We start from the raw sequence: 16638 nt of genomic DNA, 5'->3' as shown, positions 1-16638 counted from the left end.
AATTTTTGAGACCCGAGGGAATGCTGCAGAACTGGTACTTTCTTTCAGAGTCCACTGGCTAGTGATGATGAGAATTAGCCCCATTGAACATCTGTCCATGTGTCTTTCTAAGTGCACTCATTGTGATATGTAGGCTCATTACAGTGAGGGATGTTGCAGTCTCCTGGCCAAAGTCCATCCTGTTTCTATAAATTCCACCCCCTCCTGCTGCAGTTTTAATCACGCATGGGATCTTCCTTCACTCCCTGCCTGTCCTTGGCAATTGTAGTGCATTACAAGAGCCTGGGTAGGGGAAAGCAGTGCACACGTACAAGCTTTTAGCACACTGCAACTCTTTACCACCCTAGGGAACTACAGTAACACACCTCAGTCCTTGGACTCCAACAAGCCAGCTCCTCCCTATTAAAGTGTGATTCCAGGAAAACAGGTTAGTTAAGCAGCCAGAGAAACTGTGAAAGTAGCAAACCAGAGAAGCAACAGTTAACATTTGTACAAGATCAGGTTTGCCAGAGCAGCAGCCAGAGACAAGGTGGGATGTGCTGAAGACTGAGGAAGTGATGTCCAGCAGGAATCAGCTAGCCCAGGACCTCAGCTCAGGCTCACGTAGAGCTCGAGGGACAAGCTGCGGGGTGGGAGCAGTTGCAGCTGTGCCTTGGCAAACACAGAGCTTGCCAGGACGCCTGGGACATGGAGGGACCTGGCTGTCAGCAACACCGCTCTGCGCTTTCTCTCCTCAGGGAACACCATCACTATGCCAACCGCCTCGGGGGCCAAAAAGCGTTTCTGGATTATTGAGGACATGTCCCCATTTGGCAAGCGCCGCAAGACCGCGTCCTCGCGCAAGATGCTGGATGAAGGGATGATGCTGGAGGGATTTCGGCGCTATGACCTCTACGAGGACTGCAAGGACTCCAGCTGCCAGTTCTCTCTCAAGGTTACCCACTACCACTGCACACGGGAGAACTGTGGCTACAAGTTCTGCGGCCGTACCCACATGTATAAGCACGCCCAGCACCACGACCGTGTTGACAACCTAGTATTGGATGATTTCAAACGCTTCAAGTCTTCACTGAGTTGTAACTTCCCAGACTGTCAGTTCTCTGGCAATAGCACACACTTCCACTGTCTGCGCTGCGGCTTCCGCTGCACTGACAGCACCAAGGTGACAGCCCACCGCAAGCACCACGGCAAGCAGGACGTCATCAGCGCCGCCGGCTTCTGCCAGTTCAGCTCCAGCGTGGACTGCGAGGTGCCTGACTGCAAGTACAAACTCAAATGCTCCCACTTCCACTGCACCTACCCTGGTTGCAAACACACGGTGGTAGGGATGTCACAGATGGACTCTCACAAGCGCAAGCACGAGAAGCAGGAGCGAGGGGAGCTGCCTGCCATCTCTCCCGGCCCCGAGGGCCTTACCCACTCCACTCTCGAGTATGATATCCAGAACTCCTCCGTCAACCTGGACAGTTCCCTCAACCTCAGCACTGACAACAACAGCTCCCTCTTCTTCCTGCAGAACGCAGCTGGCGTGGGCCTCAGTGACTCCCTGGACCTCAGCAAGAAGCAGGCAGAAGTGACCGAGGGCCCGTCCCCCAGCAGAGCCGGGGCCATGTCACAGGAGAGGAGCGCAGGGGCACCTGGCCCTGGTGGGGTGGAGGACGAAGACGACTCTTCCCAAGAGGATGAAGAGGACGATGAGGAGGAGATGAATGAAGAAGAGGAGGATGATGAAGAGGAGGATGATGATGATGATGAGGAGGAGGATGAAGAGGAGGAAGACCTGAACACAGATTCTGAAGAATCGCTGCCAGACCCTGAAGGCCTGGCCACTAAAGAAGATGGAGAACCAGAGGAGGGTGCTTCTTCCACAGACCATGGTGATGCTTCCAGGCCGCAGGGCGAGCCAGCCCTCACTCCAGCCCCAACTCCTGCCCCTGCTCCAGCTCCGGCTGCTGCCTCAGCCTCCACCGTTGCTCCAGCAGCTTCTCCTTAATCCCAGAGACAGCAACGGCAGTGGTTTGGTTTTTCTCTTACTCAGAATTACTAGGAGGACCCCATATGAGGCGAGAACAAAGATGGGGATGGCAAATGAAAAGCGAACTCCGTGCCACAAATGAGAGAGAGGAAGGAAGGAAACCCCTGCTCCTGCCCAGGCCCCAGAAGAGATTGGTTCGCAGCAGGACTGGTGCTGCTTCACTCCATTCTTCAGATCCCAGAACAAGGGGGCAGGATGCAGCAAAAAATCCCCTTTGTATGGACATGAACCCTGAGGGTACCTGCTGCTTTTCCTTGCTCCCTGCACGGTGCGTGGGGCCTGTGCCCATCTGGGGACCCTTTTTTATGGGTGGGGCTCTATCCCCCCCAGTTTTCTTTCTGGGTTTTATTTTTCTATGCTTTCAGTTGTACGATAATAATAATAATCTCCACTTCTTGGAGGGGGGTGGGTGGGAACAAGAGGTAATGAATTTTACAAATATATATTTGTGTGTGTGTCTCTCTATATAATGTACACACACACACACATATATAAAATTAAAGGAATTGGTGTCACAAAGACAGGTAGTTCAGCTTTTGCCAGTGGGAAGGAGGGGGTGAGGAGTGTGCTCTCTCTCTCCACCCTTCCCCCTTCTTTCTCCAGCATTAAATGGCATCAGACAGCCAGGGTGGGAGTGGGTATTTATTGTCACATAAATGAGGATGCATTAATGAATGAGCAGGGGTGGGAATGGGACACTCCTCTGTTCTTCCAGATCCTTTTTACTGTTAATGATAATAATTTTGAATGCTATTTATATTGTAAAACTTTCTCAGTCTACCCTTTCTCTGTAGGACACCTCTCCTCATCCCTGCTGTTCTGACTGTAGGGATTTAGCTGAAGTAACCTGGGAAGATCACAGCAGGCAGTCTAAAGGGTCTGTCACACTGGAGGACTGGGGTTACTCTGCCATCCAGTTCCATCTCATCCCAACCCCTAGGTGCCTCCTCTCTGCAGAGGGGGAGGCTTTTTTGTGGTGCTTCAGTACCCCCATCTCAGGAGGCTGTGAGCTGCCCTTGGCCCATGGTGCAGCACAGGGAGCACCAAACCCGCACAGGAGCTCCTGGTCACTAAAGCAGCCTTGAGAAAGGGCTGTGCTCTGCCCCAGGCAGTCAGAGCAGGACAGGTCCCCGTTCCCAGGCCCTGCTCCTCAGCCCTGCGTGCAGCGCGCGGTGGACACAGATCTCAGGTGACTCTGGCAGGGCACGCTCTGAGCCCACGGGAGGGTCCTGCTCAGCTCTGGGGTGGGGGACAGCCCTGTTCTGCAGCAGGACCTGCTGCCAGTCCTGGGTTTTGCAGCTCCAGGCCCTGCTGCAGCCCGGAGATGCCGGCGCCGGGGAGGTGTCAGGGCCGTACGTGGACACGCAGGGCTGAGACCTCGGGACTGCACTGGGCTGAGACCTCCAGCAGCTCGGGCTTTCCCCTGGCTCCAGGCTCTTCCCTGCTGCCTTGTCCTGGCCTGGGCTGGGAACACACTACAGGACGCTGCGACAGCCGCTGTTTGACCCCAAATCTTTGCCTGGGCCTGAAAGGGCTTGTCTACACACACCAGGGCACCTGAAGGACTTAATGAATTCATTCTGATAGTTATTTCGGTGCCAGTTTTAAAGTACACCAGATTACTCTGAGCTTTGTCTTTTTTTTAAAAAAAAAAAAACAACTTTTTTTTTATACCATGCAGGCAGGCACCCTCTCCCCTCCTCAGCTCCAGGAGCGCTTCACCTCTAAGGGATCCCCAGGATTTGTTTTCACCCTGAACAGATAAAGGTCTCAAGAAGTTTAAGTTGCTTTTTTTTTTATTTTTATTTTTAATTTCCCTAAGGAACTGGTGCAGATCAGGTATGATTTATAAACAAGCAGCTCAGCTGTGTAAATGTGGGGACAGAATGTTCAGCTAATGTTTCAAAAGGAAAGGAAAAAAAAAAAAAGTTGTACAGTATTTTTCCTGTAAAGGTTATTACTATATTTAGAACAAAAGAGAAACCACCAATGCCAAGGGGTGGAGGGGGAGGTGTCACCTGCCTTCTGGATAGCCCTTACAATATGGTTAATTGTGTGCAATTTTTTTTCTCTTTTTTTTTTTTCTCTCTTTTTTTTCCCCCTTTTTTTTTTTCTCTCTCTCTCTCTTTCAATGTAGTGTATGTTTGTAGGGGTGGCAGGGGAGGGGAGGGCCTTAATGCTCTGGTTTGAGGCTGACTTCACACTCCCAGCACTGACCGGACCTGCACGATTCCGAACTCTAACTTGAATTTTGTAGAGATGAAACAAATGAAAACAAATGAAATATTATCACTAGTTTGTAGTTTATTTAATTCTTTGGAGTTCTTTTCCTCTATCAGCTATTTGTGTGGCTTTTATTTTTATAGGGGGTTTTTTTGTTGTTTGTTTGTTTTTGTTTTGTTTGGTATATCCCCTGCCCTCAGCTGTGTGTTTCCTAGCATAACCCCATTCTTGAACAGAATGAAGCTCACGTTCCTGGGGCAGAGTGATGGAATTGATGCTCTGGAATTTCTCAAAATGGGATGGGGCAAAAAGATTTTACTTTACTAGCATTTGCTGCAGGTTCTGTACTTGTACATTTTCCCCGTGTTCAGCTACTTAGATAGCATGGTGATGGGCTCCAGGAGGAATCCTTAGATTAACACAAGCCACATCTTGCAAAGCAGATGTCGTTATTTTGTACCGCCAGAATCCCCAGGATCTCTGTGGGTGACGGTGGGAGCAGGACCAGGCGCTCCTGGGAGCAGACGGAGCTGCTGCAGGGGAGGCCTGGGGGCTCCCCTCGGGCCACTCGTACCCCTGCGCTTGGGTGAGCCGGTGTTTCACCTGTCCCCTGTCCCTGCCGGCCCCACGGACAGAGTCACTGCCCAGCAGAGGGGAGAGCAGAGTGCCGGGGCCAGGGGCGAGGGATGTCCGGTGGCTCCATCGCAGGAGCGGCCGGTGTCCCTCGGCCCGTGGGGCTGAGCGCGCCGCGAGGGCCCGTGTTTATCTATGCACACCATTTTCTCCCCCCAGGCACCCTACTTCTCCCTAGCATCTCAGCCCTTCTCCCAAACTTCTATCACCTCTTCTCTAGGAGCTGGCGCAGGGAGCGAGAGTTCTTTCCCATCAGGTCCTGCTGAAGTGAGCCCTGAGCAGGCCCTGGCAGGACAGCGGCCGGCCTGGCCCCGTCCTTCTCCCAGCCCTGGAACTCTTACACTGTCTCTGTTTGCAACAACAACAAAAGAAAGTTGAACCCGACTTTTTATTCTGCCATGTTCAGGCTTTAATTCAGCAAAACCCTTAAGCAGATGACTCTGAGTGGGCCCAGGTTTAAGCCCGAGCTTAAGTGCTTTTCTGAACAAGGGCCTCGCGAGCCCAAGACCCCATCAGAGCAGGTGTTTGTCATTCCAAGCTCTCATATCAGTGGGACTGTCTGAAGAATGACCAGAGAAAGAGAGGGAGATTCAACTGGCTCTATAAGGAGGGGAAAGAGGAGAGAGGAAATGGAACTATTTTGTCCAAAACAAGATAAAAACCAAACAAAATAAACCTTGAGATGGACCCTCCTGATTCTGCTACCATTCGCTGCTGAAGAGCAAAAAAATTGAAACTATTGACTAGATTATTCATTCTAGCCACAAACTCAACTGGATTAAAGTCTGCGTGGAAGGATTTTTGTAAAGAAAAAAAAATTTCAAAAAAATTTTCCAATGTAGCAAAAAAAACCAACTTTAAAAAACAAAAATTAAAAAAAAAAAAGACAATGAGGGAGGATTCTAGCCTTTTGTAATATCCATATTGCACACTAGGACTATAAGCCATTGCTAGCTCATTTTGAATTTTAAATGTGTAATTTTATTTTGTTTTGTTGTTGTTTTTTTTCTTTCCATGGGGAAGGGGGGGAAATAAATGCTTGAACCACCAATGCTCTTTTTAATGTTTTATAAATATGTATGTGTATATATATAAATATAAAAATAATATGTATGCACATATATATGTGTGTGTGTATATATCTATATGTATATACATATATATAGATATATAGATATATATATAGGTTTTGAGACAAAAATGCAGAAAGTGAAAAAAAACACCCTAAACAGGATGGTGTGCTCTGATTTACTTGAATCTGGTCTCTTCAGCACCTGCGTTATTAAGAACTGAATATTTTTCCACTTGAATTTAGTGCTATTAGAAATTTAATATATGTGTTTTATTTATTTGATTTTTTTTTTTTTTGCATGACTGATGCAAGGTTTGACATTTTCACTCAATAAAAACTGGAAAAAAAACCCCAAAGTTTTAAGTGATGGAATTGTGTTCTTGCTTGAGGAGGTGGTTTATGCTCGTGAGAGTTTGGAGCAGGTGGGGTGTTTGGAAAGCCCAGAAGCCCCTGAACAGTCACTGCTGCAGCTCCAGTTCTCCGCTGGGAGGTGGAGTAAGAACGGGATTCTCTCTGGAGAACGGGATTCTCTCTGGTGGACTCTTGTGTTAAGGTTTCCCAGCAGCTCTGAGGTTCTCTCTGAGTTGCCATCAGGGCCCTTCACAGACACCATGAGAGAATGAGCTCGTGCTCACAGTTCCACAGCTCGCTAAATGGGACAAGGAATTAGAGATGTGAATGTTCACATTTTGACTTTTCCTACCATGGCCTCCAAGCTCTGGGTGCTGGATTGGGGTCCATGGTGGTACTGTCAGGCTGTAACCCACCCAAAGCCTCATGGGGACAACCAAAGCTCCAAATCAACACGTGTTTGAGTGTCCCTCAAACAAGAGGTCAGCAAGAATGAAATGTCCTGTCTGCATGGAAGGGGTGAGGAGTGGAAATCTACTCATCACCACTAAAATGCTGAAATCCACATGCTTTTGACAGAACTTAGCAAGAACACAAAGCTGCATGCCAGGCATCCAAGAGCCAGCATTCCTCTCTGGCTGCTGTGTAGCATTTTCCTGCTGCAGTAACCTGTGCAGACCATGCAGTGGCCAAGTCCAGTGACTGCCACTGGGGGTGAAGATGTGCAGGCAGGAGTGTCCTGACAGCCCCACTGCGAGCACAGTGCCCTTGGGACAGCTACTCCAGCAGCCAGGAGGGCTGAGTGTAAATTGGCTAAAAAACTGTACACTCCATACAGACAGTCCCCATTCCAGAACTACATTTCCCAGCCAGGACTCACTGCAGACCTGGGCACTTCCACACTTCCCACTGGAGGTGGGTCCAGCACAGGCTCTCATCACCAGCATTCCTGCAGAGTGGGACAGGCAGTAGATGCTGTTTTTTATGAGGAAGCAAGCAAATTACTTGTGGGGGAAAAAAGAAGGACCAAGTACATGTTCACAGCAGTTCATGTTCTCTAAAGTACCTGAGTGCTCCCCCTCTGTGTCAGCTCCCATCCCCAGGCCCGGTGTATCCAGACACTGCTGTGCACAGCAGCTGTCACCAGCGAGGCCACAGCACCGCCCATGGCCAGCACAGATCCAGCTGCCCTCCTGGCTGGGCTGCAGTGCCCTGCAAGTGCAACTGGTTCTGCACCAACAGCAGGGATTTGCACGTCTGTGCACCCATTCCTGTTCAGCTCTGCGCTGCCATGAGGCACTGCACGGTGCCTGTCCTGCTGAAGTGCACATCAAAATGTTCTTGTTTTACCCTTCCCCTGTGGCTCTTCCCCAAGCACATGGAAGCAGCTGGGTCTTTGTGCCTCTCTGCCATCGTCAGAGAACCCAGGAGCAGCAAAGCAGCACCTGCCAAGCTTGATGCATTGGAAGCAGCTGCCTCCTTATTAGCAGAGAGGATTAGACTCCTCTCTCTTTCAAAGCCCCCTCGTTGCTCTGCTGCAGCTCCCAGCCATCCTGTTTTCAGATGTCATTATCTGAACATGCTCCTAATCCAGCCTTGGAGCCCAGAGGTTTGTTCTCACTGGAGCTCTGCCCACAGCACATGGAATATTTAAATGGCCGTGTTTCCAGGTGGGGACAGGGGACATGAACAACACAATTCATTGCTGGAAAGCTTTTGCTGGGACTTGTCTTTTCTCAGTGGGGCTCTGACTGGACTTCATAAAACAGCGACTAAGTAGTGGGAGAAGCTGCAAATTGAACAAATCAAAGTCTCACTCTCGCATTTGTTCCAAGCCCTTGCAGGTGGTGACAGTGCAGTCTTGCACCCACAGCCCTGCAACTACTGCCCCTGCACGTGGTGCGCCCTGGGAAGCAGCAGACACCAAGCAGAGTCGCTTGTTCTAATGTCAAGACAAAAACTGGACAGTTGCTGCTGCTATTGTACCTTGACACCTCGAGCAGATCCCTGTAACAGCCTTTGAGTCTTCTGTGGCAGACACTGTCACATGGAAATCCAACACTCAGGCTCCAGCCATCACTTTTTGGGTCTCTCCTCTCTTGAACAGATTCCACCAGTACCTGAAAGCTCACAAAACCTACAATTCCTACCTACAAAAAACAATTCCTAACAAATGGGTGAGGGCAAAGAGGAGAAAATAGGCACTGAGCATGGTGCTGGAAGGGATGACAAGTTCTTCATGCCAGCCCTGGGGCAAGTGGGCTCACTGGAGTCCCTCAGACACTTCTTCCCTCACGAGGGTCAGGCATTGCTCAGAAGATGGGAACATGCTCCATCCTGCAGCAGATCCCTTCACCTTCCCAGAGCAAGGCAGGGTGTCCTCGCCCCAGTCCTGCTCTTGCCCGGGACGTGCCCCAGGCCCAGCCTAGCCGAGGAAGGGTGGCCAATGGAGGAGCTTCCCTTCTTCCTTTTGCTCTTTTTTGGCAGGAAAACTCTTAAACAAACAAATGAAGAAACACTGAGGATTTAAGTAAACAGCTGAAGATTTATCTGACAGGCACACAGAGCTGTTCCCTGCCCCTTCCCTCCCGTCCCCCAGCACAGAGGCAACCAGCAGCCCCTGCCCTGAGCCCCCACGGTTGCCAGCAGCCCCACAGACCTTCCCTGGGATGTCAGGACACAGCCAGGCTCTGCCTAAATGCCAGAGCTCTGCAAGTGCCACACTGAACTGGGCACAACTGAGGCACTTTGTCTGTGGCCAGAGCCAGTCAGCCCCCAGAGGGGAGCAAGTGCCTTCATTCAGTGCCAGGTGCTATCCCTGCAAGCCCCGTCCTGGGAAGAGCCATTTGTGTCCACAGGACAGCAGAGCTCCAGCTCTGGCCTGTGGCTCCCTGCTGTGCCCAGGCCACTCACAGCAGCTCTGTGCAGAGGGTGCCCCAGGGCTGGCACGGCTGCAGCCCCTCCTCATCTCTTCCACACAGCACAAGGGGGGACACCCACTGCCAAGGTGGCACCACACTTCCCCATTTTCCCACTATTTTACACAGATTAGCAGGTTCTGCCTGCAGTTTTTAGAGCTGGGGGGAAAAAGGAGACAAGAAAGAGATGGAGTAGTGGGATATTCCAATTCCAGGCTGTACCAGGCTTGTTCTGGCAAACAGAAGAGCCTCTGAAGCAAGAGGGAATCCCAGAGCTCCATCTCACACCCAACGCCTGCTGCTGCTGCTGCTGCCAGGGAAGTGTTGATATTACTGCAAAGAAGCAGGCAGGTAAGCAGGCATGCAGAGATGGGACCTGCTGTTGACAGTGAAGGGGGCAGAAAGAAAGGAATAATTAATCTATTAATTAATCTATAGAGAAGAGTATAATCAGAGTATAATCTATACAGGAAAGCTGCAGCATTTAGCACCCAGTCCTTTAGTGCATGCTTAAGTAAAGCAAATCTGCTTAAAGAGATGGAAGAATATCCACCCCAGAATTTGCTCTGGTTTAATTAAATCAGTTAAATTAATTTTAGACAGGTATTACTGTAGCTGTGCACACACAAAACCTCAGTAGTAGCCATAGAAGCAGAGGTATAAAGTTGGAAGCAGTCTGTGAAGGACTGGAAAGAGCATGAGGACATAGACATGAGGGAAGGTGAAAGGTAGGCACGAGCAGGATGCTGCACAGGACAAGCAAAGGGACCGAGACACAGACAAACAGCCTGGAAAAGTGACAGGTAGAGGAAGAAAAATTGGCAACAAACAAGCCAGCGGTACTTCTCCATCCTCTGAATCAGCCCTACCCAGCCAATCACCTTCTCACACACGAGACAGTCCCAAAGGAAAGCAAGTATTTTACCTAAACCAGTAAAAAGTACAGTGTCACCCTCCTATTCCTCTTCAGGCTGTTCTTGCAGCCAGCATCATAAAATATCTCTCATTATTTGCACAAACATGGAAGAAACAAAATCCCGAAGGATGAATTCCCTCAGCAGATGCAGAACAGGAGGGCTTGGTACAAAAGCAGGGTGTTGTTCTAGGAGGCTCCATACTGTAAGTAATCCCTGAGCAGCCCTTGCAAAGCATTTGGGGAGATTTTTAGCTTGAAAGACACTTTACAGAAATAAATTGTAATCGAGTTTTAATAATCTTCCCCTTTTCAGAAAGGGCCTGACAGATGCTGCTTAGTGCTCACTTCTGCCCCATTTCAAATATTTTTACCTTATTTGGATGAAATATATTATTTTTCTAAAGAAAGGAGGTTGGGTTCTGGTTTGTTGATTTTTTATTTTTTTTCCAAAGAGATGGTTTTCCCTTCGTCCAGCTGGTGCCTTTATTAGGTTAGTGCTTGCTCCCTTTTGGGGATGGGATTGTTTTTTTCTCTGATCTGGGACAGACCACGCCAGCCCCTCAATCTAAAAGCGTGCAGTTTGTACTGCGCAGCAAGCGGAGAAGTCAGGCCCTGATCTCTATCTTCCCTCTTCCCTGATACCCCAAAACTCTCCCTAAGTACATTTCCATTTTTTTATATTCTTTTTTGGAGCTTAAGAAGTGGTGAGAGCCACCCTTTCACCAGCATAATACATGGACACAGCTCCAAAGGTGCCCATCCAGGCTGACTTCTGGGGAAGCAGCATAGTCTGGGGATAAGACAATAAAAGGGAAAATGAAGAAAGCTGCAAGCTCTCTCTTGTACCCTTAGGTAAATAATTTCCCTTGTTTCACGTGCCAGCACCCCTTTATTTATGTTTCCAATCCCTGGAGATCAAGCCTTTCTTTTGCTTTGCACTTGCATAGCACTCAGTGGTACGAGAACGCTGGAGAACTCACAGCTCAAGCTCATCATCAGCTTTTGGTGTGGAGGTTCACCACCCACAAATGATTTGTGCTTAACACAAAGCACCACCACACAGAAAGGACCTTCCAAAGCTTCCTGTGTCAAAGCCCTTGGCAAACACTTAGATCTCCACAGCCTGCTGCTGAAGGGTTTAATTAAGCATGGAGACCTTGACTTTAACAAAATAGGTTTGCAACAAAATGCTGCACCTGGACCTCCTGCCTGAGCTTTGTTTTCCCCAGGCAGGGCCCTGCCCCAGCACAGGAAAAGCAAGGAGCCTCTGTTCAGCAGCAAGTGCTGCAAATGCCAGCAATGGAGCAGACAGCACCTGTGCTGTTCCACACCCCAACACACACCACACTTCATCCAGCAGCACACACCAGGAGGGTGGCAAACCATCCTCCCCTTACCAAAGACAAAATGAAGAGAGAACAGTTGTAAAACAGCGCTTACTTGCCAGAAGAACCCGAGTTGCAGCAAGGGCAGATCCAAGCGTGTGTCTCAGAGCAGGCTGAGGGGCTGGGCAGCTCCTCTCACACCTGCACAGCCCAGCCAGGGCCAGTGCCCACACCTGCCTGGTGGCCAGAACAGGGCTGGGGCTCCCCTCAGGGCACAGAGTTCATGGGGCTGGGGGTTGTACAAGCTGCAGGACCTTGCACAACAGCTGGTTCCCAAAGGTGGCTTTCTCAAGCAACCTGTCTGTGTCACAGCTCTGTATCTACCAGCCAGCATTTTTTACCATCATGTGTGAAATCCGAGGCACACTTACAAGTAAAATACTTTGCAAAGTCATCCTCTTCCTTCTGATTCCAAACACTTTGGTTTGTTTCGTCACCAACACACAAAAGACAACAAAAGTAAGATTCTTCCTGCTTTTGACAAAGATGCACATAGGACCAATCTGAGGGTAAGGAATGTTGGAGGCAGATGATAGGAAACATCTCTTAACCCTTTCTCCCTTTTGAGTAGCCCACATTTCTCTTGCAGCTATTGAAAAGGGAGTTCTTATATTCTCAAATTACTGGGAAGTACCAGTCTGATATTGTTTCCTCTAGGAGAAAGCACAGGCTCACAGGCATTCACTGAAGTGTGCCCAGATGACATTGTCCAGAGGAAACTCCCTTCACCTGTCTTTCATATGCTATTAAGGACCTATAGAAACCATGTTAGGAACCCACTGAACTCATCTCTCTGGTGTGTAATTCTTCTTTCTGTGTAAAACAGAGTAAAACCAGAGTGCACAGTAAAACAGCACTGGAGTAAGCCAGGTGGTAGGGAACTGCTGCTGCTGTCTCATTCTGCAGTTAAAAGGTTCTGTGCCAACAAGCCAGCAGGGTAAGCAGTTCAAAGGGCAGCTGAGCTAAGAAGTTGTTTCTAGAAAAAGAAAAAAAAAAAAAAAACAAAAACAAAAAACCAACCAAAAAAAACAAAAACAAAAAGAAAATGACAAAGTAGTGAGGCTAGGAGGACCAAAATCCTCTTCCTGCAAGTGTTGCTATGCTGGAAAGAGAAGGAACACAACACAGAGGAATAGAATCTGAGATTCATGACTGTACTTGCAGGTTAGAAGGCCTGTCTTCTTCCAAATTCTCTGCTGGTGGGTTGGATCTTTTCAACAAAGTACACAAACAGCCCATCAATGGCCAGAGACACAAGTTTGGAACAACAAAGGCCTTGATGGGGTTTTCTGGGATTCATCAGGTTGGAGAAAGGAAAAACTTTAGAACTGGCACAATATACAGAAAACCTACAGAACTGGTAAAGTAGTAAGAAAGAAAAACTAATGGACAGAAAAGCGCAGTTAAAGAAAACTGCCTTTTACTCTGCACCAGAAATCCTGAGGGAAATGAATTGAACACTGGCAACACGGAGGAAAAGGGGGGGAGATGAACCCACAGGGATGCTTGTACTATAAACCCTGTAAGTCACTCTGCAAGGCACATACCTCAGCAACATATTTTCCACATTTCACCAACTGCTGTTGTCCAGGCACTTTCTATTTTCAAAACCTTCTATGTATATAAAATGTATACAGGCAGGACAATACTTTTCCATCACTTCCCTGTGTTGTTGTGTTTTCTTTTCACAAGGATTCTTGGCTTGGCAAAATGAAGTGTCATCTCTTTAGGTCTTAAGAAAAGCCTTTCTTTTTAAACACTTTCAAATTTGCCCTGTTTTAGCTAAACGTGACGCTCTTTGTGAACGTTAAACAGTGGAGAGAGAGACTGAGAGGGAGAGAGAGAGACACACACACACACTCACTCCTGGGGAAGATATTCGTCCATTTAAGGCATGAGAAATCATCACATTCAGCAGCAGGTCTAAATACAGTAATATCAAGGTCCCTTTCACTCCCCCGGGCAGGAAAATGTCACTGTGTACCAGACACCCAAATACTTGGGAATCAAGTAAATCCCTCATTTTTCAGAAGGGAGCCAAATCCTTCTGTGGAACAATGATGGAAGTGTAGTAGCTACAATTTACTTGCACACCATCTCCTTCGGTGGCTTCGATGGCAAGGTTAGGGCAGTCATGGGACGCAGCACAGCATTCCCTCCTGGAGATAAGACTGAGGGGCCATGGCATATCTCACACATGGCATATCTCCCTTCAGCACCTCCTGCTGCTGGTGGAAGGATCAGGACGTATTTCACACCCTGCAGAGCCTCCTGCTGGGAGCAGAGGCACAGAGTAACTGCACTGCACTCACTGGGGGAAAATCCACCCAGCTCTGCACCATGGGCAGCATCACCACACCCTTGCTGCTCTTTGTAGTGTCCAAAGTGTACTTACACTGCACTTACACCACTGCCCAGAACAGGAGCAGTCAGAAAACCAGAAAAAAATTGTGCTTTCAAGTGTCCTTTGGAAAACATTTTAAAAGGACCCGATTTCTGTAACCCTTTCCCCTCCCCTGACCACCCTACATGCATATTTCTCCCAAAAATAAGAGCCACGGTAATCCAGTAATAGCCTGGTGTTAAATAGTGGTAACTCATATTTATTACAATTATATACAATCATATTTTATATTTGAAATCTATACATGATCACACAGACGAGCACACTTGCTTGGTGAGGACAGTGAGACTCAGTTGTTACAAGAATTGCTCTGCTAAGATGCTCTGATGCAGTGAAGAGTACCATGGGAGACCACCATTTCACCAGCTGCAAACACAATGCTGCAAATGAGAGGTTTCAAATTCACTGGTTTGTGTACAGCCCAACGGGGCAAAAAACAAGGCTGGACTGGGCAAGAATGGCCAGTGGTTAAACCTCAGAACTGGAGCTGTTCTCTCTGCTAGAGAGATTGCTTTGCTGAAGCAGGAGCCTGGCACTGGAAAGGTACCATTTATGATCATTTTTCTTGTAATTTAGGGAGAAAAAAAGGCTAAAAACCATTGCAAATATTCAGAATTAACCAATTATTTCAGCATCTGATTTCAACCATTTGTTCATTCATTCACTCATTCATTCATTCATTCATTCATTCATTCATGGCAGCTATAAGTAAAAGATAAGATGTCAAAAACTGATGTGAGCTCCTTGTCTTTGGAGGAGGAAGGGTAATAATTGGGATGAGTGGAGTCAACTTCTTCTAAAGCCTTTTACTGGGGAGCAACCATCAAGAAAGCCACCTGTTCTCATGGATTTTACTGTGGTCATGACAACTGGACTTGGTCCCTACCAACAGGCCACTCTGATGAGTGCAAGCTTGTGGGGTGGAAACTGGACCCCACAGAAACTTAGTGTTTTTACATGCTAGGTAGGTTCAGCAATTTCAGGCTTGGCATAAGGTTTGGAAGAGCCAAGACTGAAATCTGGTGAGGAATTTGAGGTTAAAACGTTGGGGTTTTTTTTCTCCTTCTTTTTTTGTTTTAGGTTTTTTGTGGGGGGGTGGTGTTTTGGTTGTTTTGTTTTGTTTTTGCAACAGAGTATAGAGTAGTTTGAGAAATAAAACAGGGTTATTTTAGGAACAGAACTGGTTTGGGCCTTATGTGGGATTAAAGGCTTGTGAAATCAAGGAGCTCAGGAGAGACTGGTTTCTGAAATTGGATAGAAGGGCTCTAGGATGCAGCAAGAGGCCAACAGCTCCTGTGAGAGGGTGTGTTGTGTAGCTGTGCTGCATGGTAAGGCCGTCGGTCTGCCAGCCCAGCAGTGACCCCAGCTCTCAGGAACAAGAGCTGGGAGAGGAAAAGAAGCCACTGCAAGACTGCAAAGCCCTGTGGTGAAAGAGGGCAATCATGTCGTTCACCAAGCAATCACAACCTTGCTCAAGGTCAATCAAGGGAGAATCACTGCAGGGAATGGTAGCTTTTCTCTCCCCGAAACAGGAGAGGCACTGGGGACAGTGCAGCAGGCTGGGGGAGATGTGCAGCAGCAGCAGCAGCCAGGATGTCTTAGTCAATCTCGTTCTCATTGCTGGCTCCCTCAGGTCTTCGTAGCTTTTCCACTTGCTCATTAATCTGACCATCCCCTCCTCGCCGGTCCTCAGTCTGGACACCCAGACATTCCTCCTCATCCACATGGCTAACATCATCATCCTCATCGTCCTCTTCCTCCTCATCATTCCTTTTGGTTTCCCGTTTCTCCTCCTCACCCTGCACCTCCATCCGCACCTGGCTGCTGACGTCGATGACGGCCTTGGTGGCCTCCTCGGTGCTGAGCAGGTGACAGCTGGCCTTGGAGCCCTCGGGACTGTGGCTCTCCTTCACTGGGGAGGACGTGCTGGACTCGTTGCTCACCGGTGAGATGTCACTGCTGCTGTTGTGGTTGGCAACAACAGGGTTGGAGGGTGAGCTTGGCTTCACCGGGATCTGCCATGACGGGATCTTAGGAGCCGAAGGGGAGGGAGGGAACTGCCTCCTTGGGGAAGAGAAAAGGGAAAGAAAAGGAAAGAAAGGGGCTTTTTTTATAAATACTGAGAGGTTTCAGCAAGACTGAAACTGCCAAGTGTCTTTGCCATAAATGAGCAAAACCAAGGCCACTTCACTTCTCCAGAGAGATTCTCAAAGTGCTTTACAAGCACTCAGCAACTGAGCCTGTACACCAGGAAAATATCCCAGCTGGGCAGTCTGAAGCACTAAAATCATCTGATTTGGCCAATTTCACAAAGTAAGCCAGCACTCAGGAATGCTGCCTGTGAAAAGACATGGTGTCTCTTTATAAGACAATCACTAATTAATTGGTACAGAAAATTCCCACTGGATCAAGAAGTCAGACTCACCAAGTGCCTGAGCAATGGAATTTCACCACCTGGCTCTCACGTTGCTGTGATACACCACTACTGCACTCTGGCTCATTGCAATCCAGAGCCTTTCTCCCAGTCCCAGCATGCACCTTACGTGTTTGGGCCAGGCCCTGGCTGCCACAAACTGGTTCAGCTCCTCTGACTTGAATGGAATCATACCAGCATGCAGCAGTTGGAAAGCTGGCCCCGAGTACTTCCCAGGTGGATTTTAAGGATATGATACTAGCAGGCTAATGCCCAGTACTAACAGGA

At 48.5% G+C, this 16638-nt stretch overlaps 2 protein-coding genes across 10 annotated transcripts in view; one reads left to right on the top strand and one right to left on the bottom strand.

Annotated features, from left to right (window-relative positions):
- The window catches only part of CASZ1 (castor zinc finger 1), a 198344-nt gene extending 195928 nt beyond the window's left edge, over nucleotides 1-2416 (top strand). For all 9 annotated transcript variants that reach the window (XM_088066623.1, XM_088066622.1, XM_014259237.2 and 6 more), the window contains one exon: nucleotides 738-2416. In XM_088066623.1, the coding sequence (XP_087922749.1) occupies nucleotides 738-1993 (1256 nt within the window). In that variant the 3' untranslated portion in view covers nucleotides 1994-2416. The remainder of the gene's footprint in view (nucleotides 1-737) is intronic.
- Nucleotides 2417-14108: 11692 nt separating this feature from the next.
- PEX14 (peroxisomal biogenesis factor 14) overlaps nucleotides 14109-16638 on the bottom strand; it is a 68160-nt gene continuing 65630 nt past the window's right edge. The window contains exon 9 of the mRNA XM_005530492.3: nucleotides 14109-16001. Coding sequence (XP_005530549.1) covers nucleotides 15536-16001 — 466 coding nt within the window. The 3' untranslated portion in view covers nucleotides 14109-15535. The remainder of the gene's footprint in view (nucleotides 16002-16638) is intronic.

This window comes from Pseudopodoces humilis, chromosome 24, assembly GCF_049639895.1.
Source record: "Pseudopodoces humilis isolate 2021_Gansu_Grassland_sample_001 chromosome 24, ASM4963989v1, whole genome shotgun sequence".
Lineage (NCBI taxonomy): Eukaryota > Metazoa > Chordata > Aves > Passeriformes > Paridae > Pseudopodoces > Pseudopodoces humilis.
This window is presented reverse-complemented; position numbering and strand designations above follow the sequence as displayed.